Here is a 14,630-nt window from a genome sequence, read left to right as displayed (position 1 = left end):
TTTAAATAATATGTGCACTGGGTGTGAATATGTGTCAGGAGAGAGAGTGGTGCAGTGTTGTGCACTGTCCTTTGCTAGATGATAGATTAGGCATGAAGTTTTTGTTGAAGTTCTAGAGTGCCATCTGCATAGTACTAGATCTAAATGAATATTGTCCTACAGACCAATGAAACACTAATATCAGCCTGATATTTCTTGTGGGTATTCCTGAAAGCAACCAAAATCGTTTTACTTACCTACTATCTTACTATCTTCCCTCTCCAGGTATTTGCTCCACATCTTCTTCCCTTTCTCTTCATCCCTGAACATGGGCACAAATGATATGTCAACTAAAGTCCACACTTTTTGATCTGAACATGTATTTACAGATTTGTCACTACAACCAAATGTGACCTGTGCATCACTGCTCCGCTATCTTGGCTAATTCAAACAATGGATTCCATCACGCTTCCAGTTTTACAGGCCAAAGATCTGTGTGAGAGCCAGCAGCCAATGCCGACTGCTATAATTTAATCTCACTAAATTTATCAAGGTGGACTCTTGCAGAGCCAACACACCAAGAACTATCACAAGATAGCAAGAGTTTAAGAAGGAGTGTACACCAAGTTTGCCCAGAGTTGCATCTAGTTATGCCACGCCTGCCCTGGTATATCATGAGCCAACTGTAGCCCTTTGAGTAATTCACCCCTCTGAGACTGGTCTGCTTGAGGGTTCTTCCTCAACTCATCAGAGGGAGTTTTTCCTTACCACTGTCACCTGTGTGCTTGCTCTAGGGGTTGGTAAGGTTAGACCTTACTTCTGTGAAGCGCCTTGAGGCAGCTTTGCTGTGATTTGGCGATATATAAACAAAATAAATTTAAATAAATTTAATTGAAGTGCAGGTGAAGTCGAGCAACAAGCTCTGGGAGAGAGAAACAAAAACTAAAAACAAAAGAAATTTCCTAAATTTTTGGAGAATGAATTTTGGTGCTTGCTCGGGTGGAGCAGGGGGAGAATGCATCGGACAAAAGCTGCTTGGGGGGAGAATCAGCTGAGGTGCTTAGAGTTTTAGCTCAACCTATTATGGTGGTAAATGGTGCAAAATTTGTAAAATAATTAAGTAAATAAAATAAAATAAAAGACTTAATATAGAGCTCAATCCATTTCAGTTTGCTCTGAACCCTTTTTTTTAAAAAGAGAACCAAATGTTACATGAGGCTTCATTTAGCCAAAAAGCAGACAGATCACAGGACAATAAAGGCACTTTTCAAAAAGGTTTGCTACACTGGGGGGAAAAATTTACGGTAGAAATAATTCAAACAGCTTTTAATATTGACACAAAGTTGACCTACTTTTGTGGGTAATGATTGTGAAAGTTACAGAGATTACTTCTGACCCCTACGTATTTAAACTTATACAGCCAACAATACAACATAAGAAGAGACACTATTACAAAACATATTCATAAATTAATGTTTTGACAGTAATGAAGCCTTTATGAATGATTAAGTTGTAGCCATGTTATAAAAACTCTGTTTTTTAAACCATAATAAAATAAATGTGTGTAAGAAGCTGGAAATATATATAAGCATAATACCAAAAGCCTAAAGTACACTTTTCAAAACCATATGGCGAAACAGAAACACCACAGAAATCCAGCAAACATTCAGAGACATACAGTAGGCCCACTGATTCTGTCCACATACACCGTCTGCTGGGACGACTACTTACGGTAGGTGGTCAACGTCTTCAGCAGTTCCTCTCGGTCTGACAGTGACCCTGTTGACCTCATTGTGCAGGCCGTCGAGAAGGAAGCGCAGGAACTCCTGAGCATCCTGTTGGCTACAAAGTACTCAGGCTGTCACAATTATTTCATTATGGGCCCAATTCAGGCTGCGTCCAAGTATCACTCAGTCTGATCTGACCTGGGTTGAGAACAATTTGACTGCAGCAGGTATTGTGTCTGATTCTAATGTCTCAATCAGTCCAAACTGTCACTAGCATTAAATGTTTGCTGGTGGGTCTTCAATGCAATGGCTGAAATGGCCAATTACTGGGTAAACTTTCTGATGGGGTTTCTCACTTTCAGTCTCCTTTTTAATCTATTGTACATTCTTGAGTACAATTCACATTTTTTAAACTAGTGCCGGAGGTCCTGCAACTAGTTAAAAGCAACATATACCTTGGAAAATACAGTACCATAAGGTTCAGATAGGCTTTTATTGGGTGTCATCTTAGGTCCCACATTTTGGACATATGAAGGCTGCAATTGTAGACCCAGTTATTTATGAGCTCTCTTATGTCAGCAGTTACTTTACACTCAGAAAAAAACTTGGGTAGAAATAAGACAACAATAAAATGCTATAAAATATGTGACAGCTCACAGAACATGGAGAGAAGAGTTAAAAAAATAAACAACTTACTTGTATCCTACAAATCTGGGAGCATATCTCTGGATCTGCGTTTTGAACTCAGAGGGGCTGACTGCTTCATTGCTGGACGACGTCCATATAGTCTGCATCAGCTTGGCAAATTCTACCAACACACACATTCACACAGCTGTAACAGTGATGGTAAGACAAACAGAAACTCCATGTCGGTATAAGGTGCTGGGTCCTTCTGCTTAAATCGATAGTGTGTACAATTTAGGGATGTTTATTAGCAGAAATTAATTCATAACTATCTGTTCATTAGAGTATAATTATCTCTGATAATGAATTGATGTGTTTTCATGAGTGAATGAGCCCTTCATCTAGAAGGGCAGAGTGGGCCCCCTCATGAGGTCACCATGTTGCACATCCATGTTGATACAGTAGCCCAAAAGGGACATAATGTGTCTCTCACATTTTGCAGCATAGTTAGAAGACTGAAAAAAGAAAAGAAAATGAGTGTATACTAGAGCGTGCCTGATCCGGGCCCGACAAGAGCCGATGTGTCAGGTTTGGACAAATATTTTGAAATGATAGTCTGGTTCAGGTTGGGTTTGGTCATGCCAGCACATAGACACTGAACATACGCAACTTTTCTGAAATGATGATGTCACAGCCCTGCCTCTCTAAACTCAATTGCTCATAATGAATGACATGTTGTTGTTGTTAACAGTGTAATTTAACACACTTTTTTTTTATCTTGGTGGATCAATAACAGGATTTATTTTCGTCACATGCAGAGTGCTGCAGAGACAATGGATGGCTGTGGTGAATGCTGATCCCAAATCAATGGAGCACCGTGACCCTAATAAAATAATTGCAGAAAGAACTTTCAACTTTTAAAATAACTAATTTTTTTCTCCTTGTTGGTAGTGAGATAAAGCGGCTTAGGCAGAGTAATGTGACTGGAGCACTGCATTACGATACTGAGGACCTCTTTAAAAATACTGCATTTATTCACATGCAATTTCCACTATAACAAATTCAAATATTTCCAGACATTGTCTTCAAAAACAAGAGCGTCATGTGGACAACAGGTATCGTCAGGCTGTGATGATGAATCCGGCTGAAAGAACCCAACAGGTCAGATTAAAAGACTTTATTTACTCTGTGCTGGGGCCAACAGGTCTGCTTCACATGATGCAAACAATCATTTTTGTTGATTAAAAAAAAGGAAAATACAGGCTCTAACAGCTTTCTTCCTGTTTGCGATTTTGTTTAAGATGGAAATAACACCGACGTCAACAGCGTTGGGTTCAGGCAGAAATGTTAAAATGCCTGTCAGGCTCAGGTCTGGTACGGTCACTACTCTGTCGGATGCGGGGTTGGGTTTGGACTGAAATATGAGGCCCGAAGTGTACTCTAGTGTATGCAGTGTATAAGTGTCAGAACCGTCATTTTTGGGAAATGGAGGATCATACATATTACTTACATGAGAAGGCAAGCAAGCATAAATCCCAGGCATCAAAGACGTAAATATGCGAAAGGAACAAATCATGACTGGAGACGGCATAATTCAATCTACCACCTCACAACGATACCTGATTTCATGATGTGTTTCATACGATGTGATCGAAAACGTTAAGCGCTATATTTGATGCATATTCCTAACCAAATGCCAGTGGTGGGCACAGCTAACCAAAAAGTTAGCTTCGATAACCATTAATCAGATAACTGAAAAGTTATCTTTTATGATGATAAACCAATAAACTACTAAAAAATTTATTACAGATAACCGATAACTATTAGTATTGATTTGGACACGGCCACATCAGATTACACTGCTGGCTTCTGATAAACCAGTTTCACTTTAAGCGCTGCAGGGGCTTCTGGGTAAATTCAAGGATCACAAACACAAAGAACACATGAAAAATGAGTAAATAAAAAATAAAACCCCAAACAATGTCATCATCTTTCAAAAGCAGTAAAACACAGTATTAGAAGTCACAGTTTATCTCGGTATTAGATACACTGTCATTTACAAACTAAAAGCTGCCGCTTTTTTCGCATGCTTTGAACCCTGCCACTTAAACAACCGAAATGCATCCATTAATGCATTGATTGGCAGAGTAAAATACACGTAGTAAATATAAATTCTTACGTGTTAGTTTCAGTCGGATTCATCGGAATAAATAATCCACATTTTAAATCCAAAACAATGTCTAAACGTGAAGAAAAGTCCCTCCCTCTGTACACACAGCTGCGCCATGAGAGCTCCTCTCCCCCACCGAGTTTTGGCGATTAAATTACAGCCACAAAAAAATTACTCTGCGTCGACCGGCCAATCACATTTTGCGCTTAATGATGACGTCATCAGCAATCAACAGGCAGCCTCTGCTCCGTGGCTAGAAACACAAAACAAATGGACTAAAATGTTTGATTTTAGGGTTTACAAACATTTTTGACCGTTAAACTTTACTACCAAAGAAAATATTATCGGACTGAAAGTTATCGGAACTAAATTTATCGGAAGATAATCGGTTCGATGATGGTTTTAAAACGTATCTGAAAAGCTAATCCAATAGCAAAAACATTAGCTTTGATAATTAGCTGCTATCGGATTAGCTGAACTGTGCCCAGCACTGCTAACTGCACAACTGCTATGCACATTTCATGTTCAGAAATGGACAATTTGTTTTAAGGTTAAGGTGTCGATTTTGGGTTAGAAAAACAACAATAATAATAAGTAAAACATGACTTATCACTTGTACTTTTGCTCAGATGATCCACCTTGTTGTTGGTAAAATCATCACTGCCTCCAGGCAGAAAATATGTGGGATATGCATGTACAGATTTTTGTGCACTACTTTTTGAAATATTTTACGATTAATTTTTTGTGAAAACATATTGCAACACTAGATGAAATGAAATCCTACAAACTGTAGCTTTAATGCTATGACTCATACAACCAGCTTGTGTCAGATAATGCTTCTTATCATGCATCTCCACACAGCAAAAAGCACATCATAATAAAATGCAACTACAGTCCAGTGACAGAGGAGGCGCTGTTGTCAGAGGCTGATAGGTGTGGATTTGGATTCCAGGGAGGCCTGAGTGATGCGCGTCTCACCTTCCATGAGGGCTGTGTTGGTGCGGCTGTTGTTGTTAAGGTCTCTGCGGTGCGAGTTGTGCAGGCAGTAGTCTCGCAGGCTGTGTGTGTTGCTGAGACACTGCAAGATGCTGTTCATGAAGCACTGTAAAACATTAAAAAAAACCCAGACAATTAATGTGACTGAATGTTTAAAATACGACTGGGTTCCTGATCATCCAGGTGCCGCCACTGTTTCACCCCTCTGGGGTGTTGTTGAACTGTGACATCTTTCACCTTTGCCGTTGTGTGCATGTTCATGGACACTTAACACTGCAGTGCCTCTGCTCACTCCCTTGACTGCACATTAAATGGTGCACATTTACTTTGCCACTGTGGTGCTGGCTGCAGTAGATAAATTGATAGAAATTTGAGAAGTGGGGATGGACTGGTTGTCTGCTTGGATGGTTGCCATCCAGACAACCCAAGGCAGTTCCTTAGTATGGTGGATGCAGCTCTGTGCAATGCCAGTGCATGTTGCCAGACCTGACCAGGACAAAATCAATTTTGGATTAAAGTGATGGCTTCTGCCTTTGGTGATGCAGTGCTCTGCTAAAGGTTTAGGTAGGTCATTTTTCTGTCTGATGCATCCAACTTTCATTCATTTCTTAGTTGTAATCCTGAGGTACTGGAGAACATTTAGAACAAAAGTGCAGTCCTAAGCGATAGTTTGATTCTCCATCATCAGTGACGTAAAGTCTGTTCTGATTCCAACCTTTTTATGTTTTTGAATAATCCACTGTACAGCTGCTCCTGGTACCAAGAAACATTTTGACATGTTCCTAAAGGAGGAAGCAGACTTGGCTTGTCATTCAGAAGGTTTTACAAGTAAAACCATCAATTTCTGGAAAATTCTGGTATCTTCCATGCTGTTTAAAGAAGTAAATATCTTAGCCTAAGTAAATTGCTGACCCACTAAAAATGTTGCATGGTAAAGAAAAGCTTAAATAAATTGCAAATATTATTTTTACATAGTCTCATGTGGAAGTAAAGGAGACATTCTAATTGACTTGATTGAGTTTGTAAGTTTCTAGCCATAGCACATTTAAACTGATGTCCGCAAATGCATAAACAGACATAGAGTATCCTGACTTTTAGTTCTCAAAACAATCAGCTGACAACTTTATATGCCATATGATATTTGAAATATAACCTATAACCTTGCAACCAGTCATAACCTAAACTGCTACATGTTCAGAGGGTCTTCCAAATAGTCTAGATAGTATTCATGAAAGTGGCTTTATAAAAGTGAACAGGCATTTTTGAGTAGAAGTATATCAGTATTGTTTTTAAGGTGTTTAAATGGTCCAGTTCATGGAAAAATAGGATACCAAGCTAACATTTCCATTTTTAGCTTCTAAATGGACAAGAAACGTATACAGTAGATGAACGACAAATTTTAAATAAAGCGTTCAACATTTCTATGTATTTTCCTGAATAACATCATGACAAAAATCATGTTACTCACACACATCTTAATTTGTCACTTCTATATGTTCTATGCCATTTCATTAATAAGTTATTTAGTGATTAACAGTGATCACGGAATACCGCTCATGAGGAACAAACTACTAACAAACGGTGCATGTATTCTGATGTCCAGGTTACGTTTTTTAAATCATGACCAACATATAATAAATGACCATTAGACCAAAAGACAAATTAGACCAAAATAAGAATTAAAGACAAATATTCAACATCTGCATAACAACAACATGCATGTTTCAATGCATGTTGGACTGAAAGTTAAATTTCAAACAATCTTTCCTGTCTGACTAAAAGAACTGTTGAAATAGTTAACTTAAGAAGACAGTATGAAATTTCACAAATGAAAACATGCATGTTTGTTGTTGAGAGAACACATTTTATGTACTGTCATTCAAACATCTGTTCATATTTTTCTTAAACATTTTAACAATATTCAAAACTGAGACAGCAATATAGCATTTATCCATTTTTGGTATCCATTTTTTTCAAGATTCAGGAGAGTTTATTCCATCCCAAAAAAACTGGATACCAATTTCTACTCAAAAATGCCGCTTCCTGAAAAAAATGGTGGGAAGTGGTCTTGTCTAAAAGCCATATTCTTGAAATCTACTTTGAATAATAATAACAACAACACATTATGGAGGACTGTGCTGTCTATTTCCGTCTGCACTGCATGTGCACAGCACGTAGAGAATGAGTGCTGGTCCACAGTTCAGAGCACTGTGATTAGGTTACTGTTCACTGACAGAACAGACAGGCACACACACACAATTTATTTTAGGAGCGCTCTTTGGCCTGTTACCTTGCAGATACTCTGCTGGACCTCCATTCTCATGAGGACTGCACCAGATATTAACAAGCTCACAACAGACTATGATTAACTGGATTTTGGGAGCTCAGTGCACCCAACCCTCCACCATAAAAGATACAAGAGCAACACTATATTTTGACACAGCATCTGGCTAAATACAGTCAAGACAGATGTACTGTAATTAAGCCTGCATGCGGTTGCTGTACTTACAGTGTTTCCTAAGTTCTTTAGTCCCACCAGGCCTTGGGCACTCTTTGAGTTCTGAAAAACAAAAGGCATAATATTTAAGTGTTGTTGTAAGAGACATATTTAACAAGCAGTGTACATGCTCGTACACATACAAACTTTTAAATACTATGAAATTCAAAAATGATGTGATCCAAGTTCACTGACTTGTGTTTTATGATGTTTCAACAACCGAGGGGGCAAATCAACTGGCGGGTTTTGAAGCATTTGTTTTGAATCAGTAAACTTACTGCATCTGACACAGCTCGAGATGGAACAATGCTCCAAACAGGTTTCTCAACATTCCACAACACTGTTCTGAACCATTGCTAATTTGCAGTACCATCCCCACCCACATTATTCAGTTTCACTTTTACTTTTCTATTTAGCTGTGTGTTTCATCCTGAATTTGCATCATGTTTATTCCCATGGTTCATAGCTTGTTATCTGAGCGGAGTGGCACAACAAGCACACAGCACCCCCAGTGTTCAGGAGGCAGTCAAACCACATTTAAGATTCAAACACAACTGCTGATAATTTTCGATAATCCATCCGGCATCCGCTAACCACCCAACAGGTGTTACAGTAGATGCGGTTATGGGATATTACAAGGGCAAAACAAACTTGGCTCCCATCGATGTGGTACATTAATGTTCACAAGATGCAACAGTGACTTAAAAACAAAGTTCAAGCCCGAACACGCGCACTGTCAGCAGACAAGAATTTGATGGTTGGGAAAACTCATAATGTCTTATTGATGTATTTCAACCCACCATGTGGGTCAAAATCCTAAGTAAGTTCTGTTAGATTTATTTGTGTGTTCATACACTATTTTATTATTTGTTTTCTTTGCCATTTGTTTTGGTATTACATAATTACTTTACTTAAGTGGTTATACTCTTAGTCTGGGATACTTTTTGTTTATTATTTGCTAAAATGTGCATGTCGAACTGGGTTGAACAGGTTTTACCACTTAGAACAAAGAGATTCAAGTTACAATTAGGATTTTCCCCACACAGTTCTCTTTAGTCATGCATGCCTTATTTGTATTGTTAGGGTAAAACCCTGAAATGCAAGATTTAAGAAATGGTAGAGGAAAATGCTTTGTAGAAATTACAGTCAGTTTTATTTTATTACATAAGTTCAGCAGTTATGTAATGTATAGATAGCAGAACACAGGGGTGGCGAATGCACTTGTGAAACTTCAAAGCAGATCCAGCAATTATGTTTAAAGGACATGCCGTACATTTTTTTTAATGCCCCAGTGAACAACACAACATCAAAGTACTCATGATTGTGAGTCTCTCTGCGCACATGCAGGAATAATAATAATTAGTGGTCTCTGATGATTTTTATTCCTCTCCTCGAGCGAGTTAACAGGTGCATTTCTGTAAAATATTAAAAAATAAAGCAATTCTCAGCATATTAGGAAAACAGAAACATCCCGATGGCCGACAGACAGACAGACAAATGCAGTTATGTCTGATAACAAAGCCTTTGAGCTTTTATTTGAAAGTGATGGCTTGGATTTACAGATGAGACAATACACTTCACCCTGAAAGCAGCTCTGCTGCTGGACATTATTCTCTGGCCAGTGATCTCGCACACGAAGCATGCGTGAAGACTTATTTTGGACCTGGACATGTTCTCCAACTGGCGATCACGTGTGCGAAACGTGCATGGGGGCTTCTTTGATGGTGTGGACTTTACATTTGGACAGTGGTGGGCACAGTTCCGCTAATCTGCGAAGCTAACTTTTTTGTTAGCTGATTAGGTTTTCAGCTAACTTTGAAAACCATCAGCAGACCAATTAACTTCAGCTAAATTTAGTTCCGATACCTTATTAATATAATATACCTTATTATTCCGATACCACATATTTTGCGTGCATAGTGAATTAAAGCTTAACAGTTAAAAACATTTGGAAAGCCTGAAATCATAGACTTTAGTGCCTGCCTGTTCCATGTTATGTAGCAGACAGATGAGAGGCTCAATCCTGAACCAACAGAGGAGAGCTGGCTACCAGAAAGAAAGAGGAGGAAGAAGAAAGATCATTCATTTTCACTCCATACAGACTTGCAAGCATATCACAGGAGTCATGCACAGCAAGACAGTTTTGACTTGTGGTTAAAATTTTAAACAAACTAATTCCAGACAAGTTATTGAAATTAACGTCACCTCTGTTGTTTTACAAAGTGAAAATATCAGCTATATGTTTTAGTTTTAAAGTAATGCACTAATTTTGAAGGTTTTAGCGTTTACAGACATACATGCTGAAATGCATTATGGGAAAATTAGTTTCCTGTCATCAGTGGTTGGTCAGTATAACAAACAAGTTACAGTAATGTGTGTGTTGGTTTTTACAAATAAATTTGTATTTGTAAATATGTCTTTTTTTCATTTGTAAAAAAAAAAGGCAGTTTGAAAACTGAAAATTCTGGTAAGTGATTCACCACTTTTAGCAATGTGTGGCAATTGGTATTCACACTTCCATGAACACTACCATCTACTGAATGGCCAGTAGATGGCAATTTTCCCGTAATGCATTTCGGCATGTGTGTCTGTAAACGCTAAAACATTCAAAATTAGTGCATTACTTTAAAACTAAAACATACAGCTGATATTTTCACTTTGGAAAACAACAGAGGTGATGTTGATTTCAAATACTTGTCCAGAATTAGTATGTTTAAAATGTTAACCATAAGTCAAAACTGTCTTGCTGTGCACGACTCCTGTGATACACCTGCAAGTCTGTATGGTGTGAAAATAATTTTTTTTTTTTCTTCTTTTCTTTCTTCTCTTCCCTTTCTCTCTGGTTACTAGGTCTCTTTTTGCTGAGAGAAGGCTGACAGAAGACCTGGCTCGTTGTTGTGTAAGTAACTGCCAGTGTACTGGAGTCAATACTAAATGATATCGGTTTAGCTTTTAGCTGTAACATCCGCTAATTTTTTTTTTAGGGGTTTATCGGTTTAACGTTATAAAAGTTAACTTTTCAGTTAGCGGATTAACGGTTATCAAAGTTAACTTTTCAGTTAGCTGTGCCCACCACTGCATTTGGAAATCTTTACAAATGGGTGAGTGGCATGTTCATTTTTCCTCTTTTGCTTTGTGTTCTTTTCAGTGGAGGTGGTAGTTTTTTTTTTATTACCGACCTGGCGTCTGTCCGTCTGTCTGTCTGTGTTCAGCATAAGTGCAGTTATATTACTGCCACAGTCTTCAAATTCATAGGGAACATTGTTGGGACACAGACCTTGGAAAGTTCAAAGATGGCTAACCTTGACATATTTTAAGAGATTAAAAAGTCACATTCTGTTTTAATCTGTTCTGCTTTGTTTTTGAGTGGCGGGGGATGACAGCCAATCAGAGAAGAGCTGCACCGTGACGTCAGTGGCTGGTCTCTTCAAAACCGCTTTGCTTTGTGTCTCTCATATATTATGTAAAAGCTAGTGAGAAACAAACACGTCTAAAAGTGAAAACGCAGTTTTTGGAGCCTAATAACACCTTTGAACTTACTTTGCGGACGTTAGCATGGTGATGTCACTGGCTGATAGCTAGCTGCAAAATTCTGTTTTTGTGTGTAAATATATCCTCAATGTCATATATTATGTAAAAGATAGTGAGAAATAAACACTTCTAAAACTCAAAACGCTCTTTTTGTAACCTGATAACATATTTTGTGGCGTTAGCGTGCTAACTCAAGGCTAACTTCCTATGGAGTTAAATTTGTCTCATTAATACCAGCAAATGCACAGAGGGTGATCTACAAATATTCCTTCATTTGCATAACTTCCACTTTTGTCAAAAGCTCATGTACACGCACACGCAAAGCCTCCTGCCGATGCTGTTAAAACGTAAATATTGTTTTTGACTGACTGATTAATAGAGGGGCTTCATTGACCATGTACAAACAGTATGTAAGACAACAAGATCTTAATAATTAATTAAACAACTGCAAATTACAACGAACACAAGGCTCATACGGCCGAGGGTATTTTAGCATTGCGTTATATTTTTACTTTGAGAGAGTCTTTGGGAATTTGAACCTTCATGTGTGTGCAGCACGAGGTTTTAACCCACAAATCTCAGCTGTTCATTGTCACTGTGGACGTGAAATACACAGATGTGATCACATCACCCCACCAAATACCATGAAAAATGCCATGTTACATTTGAAAATATTTTTTATGAGACTACTGCTATTTTAAACAAACTAATTCCAGACAAGTTATTGAAATTAACGTCACCTCTGTTGTTTTACAAAGTGAAAATATCAGCTATATGTTTTAGTTTTAAAGTAATGCACTAATTTTGAAGGTTTTAGCGTTTACAGACATACATGCTGAAATGCATTATGGGAAAATTAGTTTCCTGTCATCAGTGGTTGGTCAGTATAACAAACAAGTTACAGTAATGTGTGTGTTGGTTTTTACAAATAAATTTGTATTTGTAAATATGTCTTTTTTTCATTTGTAAAAAAAAAAGGCAGTTTGAAAACTGAAAATTCTGGTAAGTGATTCACCACTTTTAGCAATGTGTGGCAATTGGTATTCACACTTCCATGAACACTACCATCTACTGAATGGCCAGTAGATGGCAATTTTCCCGTAATGCATTTCGGCATGTGTGTCTGTAAACGCTAAAACATTCAAAATTAGTGCATTACTTTAAAACTAAAACATACAGCTGATATTTTCACTTTGGAAAACAACAGAGGTGATGTTGATTTCAAATACTTGTCCAGAATTAGTATGTTTAAAATGTTAACCATAAGTCAAAACTGTCTTGCTGTGCACGACTCCTGTGATACACCTGCAAGTCTGTATGGTGTGAAAATAATTTTTTTTTTTTCTTCTTTTCTTTCTTCTCTTCCCTTTCTCTCTGGTTACTAGGTCTCTTTTTGCTGAGAGAAGGCTGACAGAAGACCTGGCTCGTTGTTGTGTAAGTAACTGCCAGTGTACTGGAGTCAATACTAAATGATATCGGTTTAGCTTTTAGCTGTAACATCCGCTAATTTTTTTTTTAGGGGTTTATCGGTTTAACGTTATAAAAGTTAACTTTTCAGTTAGCGGATTAACGGTTATCAAAGTTAACTTTTCAGTTAGCTGTGCCCACCACTGCATTTGGAAATCTTTACAAATGGGTGAGTGGCATGTTCATTTTTTCCTCTTTTGCTTTGTGTTCTTTTCAGTGGAGGTGGTAGTTTTTTTTTTTATTACCGACCTGGCGTCTGTCCGTCTGTCTGTCTGTGTTCAGCATAAGTGCAGTTATATTACTGCCACAGTCTTCAAATTCATAGGGAACATTGTTGGGACACAGACCTTGGAAAGTTCAAAGATGGCTAACCTTGACATATTTTAAGAGATTAAAAAGTCACATTCTGTTTTAATCTGTTCTGCTTTGTTTTTGAGTGGCGGGGGATGACAGCCAATCAGAGAAGAGCTGCACCGTGACGTCAGTGGCTGGTCTCTTCAAAACCGCTTTGCTTTGTGTCTCTCATATATTATGTAAAAGCTAGTGAGAAACAAACACGTCTAAAAGTGAAAACGCAGTTTTTGGAGCCTAATAACACCTTTGAACTTACTTTGCGGACGTTAGCATGGTGATGTCACTGGCTGATAGCTAGCTGCAAAATTCTGTTTTTGTGTGTAAATATATCCTCAATGTCATATATTATGTAAAAGATAGTGAGAAATAAACACTTCTAAAACTCAAAACGCTCTTTTTGTAACCTGATAACATATTTTGTGGCGTTAGCGTGCTAACTCAAGGCTAACTTCCTATGGAGTTAAATTTGTCTCATTAATACCAGCAAATGCACAGAGGGTGATCTACAAATATTCCTTCATTTGCATAACTTCCACTTTTGTCAAAAGCTCATGTACACGCACACGCAAAGCCTCCTGCCGATGCTGTTAAAACGTAAATATTGTTTTTGACTGACTGATTAATAGAGGGGCTTCATTGACCATGTACAAACAGTATGTAAGACAACAAGATCTTAATAATTAATTAAACAACTGCAAATTACAACGAACACAAGGCTCATACGGCCGAGGGTATTTTAGCATTGCGTTATATTTTTACTTTGAGAGAGTCTTTGGGAATTTGAACCTTCATGTGTGTGCAGCACGAGGTTTTAACCCACAAATCTCAGCTGTTCATTGTCACTGTGGACGTGAAATACACAGATGTGATCACATCACCCCACCAAATACCATGAAAAATGCCATGTTACATTTGAAAATATTTTTTATGAGACTACTGCTATTTCATGCATTGGTGCTGTTTTATAAAGACAAGTTTGATTCCTATCAATTGTTTTTCACTCCTTATGGCCCAGTGTTACAATCCCAAGAGCTTCTTGACCGAGTAAACTGACTGTATGGAATGAGATTTATTATCATTGTCATTACAAATGCAACAACGGGATTACGTTTACACTCCAATTACCTCAGACAAAATACAGCAATTAATCCACAATTATTACTTGTTTACCGTAATAATGGCACACATCAAAATTAAAGACAACACATATACATTTGACATTGTTTATGTGCTCTAAACTTGAAGCAGTCTGTCATCCAAATTGAGGCAAAGTGGGCGAGGGGCG

At 37.9% G+C, this 14,630-nt stretch overlaps 1 protein-coding gene across 7 annotated transcripts in view; it reads right to left on the bottom strand.

Moving 5' to 3' along the window:
* usp2a (ubiquitin specific peptidase 2a) overlaps positions 1-14,630 on the bottom strand; it is a 148,387-nt gene that overhangs the window by 15,636 nt on the left and 118,121 nt on the right. For all 7 annotated transcript variants that reach the window (XM_034167764.1, XM_034167767.1, XM_034167768.1 and 4 more), the window contains 5 exons: positions 8,006-8,056; positions 5,479-5,602; positions 2,403-2,514; positions 1,711-1,821; positions 237-301 (listed from right to left, as the gene is read on the bottom strand). In XM_034167764.1, the coding sequence (XP_034023655.1) occupies positions 237-301; positions 1,711-1,821; positions 2,403-2,514; positions 5,479-5,602; positions 8,006-8,056 (463 nt within the window). The remainder of the gene's footprint in view (positions 1-236; positions 302-1,710; positions 1,822-2,402; positions 2,515-5,478; positions 5,603-8,005; positions 8,057-14,630) is intronic.

The sequence above is a fragment of the Thalassophryne amazonica genome, chromosome 4, assembly GCF_902500255.1.
Source record: "Thalassophryne amazonica chromosome 4, fThaAma1.1, whole genome shotgun sequence".
Classification (NCBI taxonomy): Eukaryota; Metazoa; Chordata; class Actinopteri; order Batrachoidiformes; family Batrachoididae; genus Thalassophryne; species Thalassophryne amazonica.
This window is presented reverse-complemented; position numbering and strand designations above follow the sequence as displayed.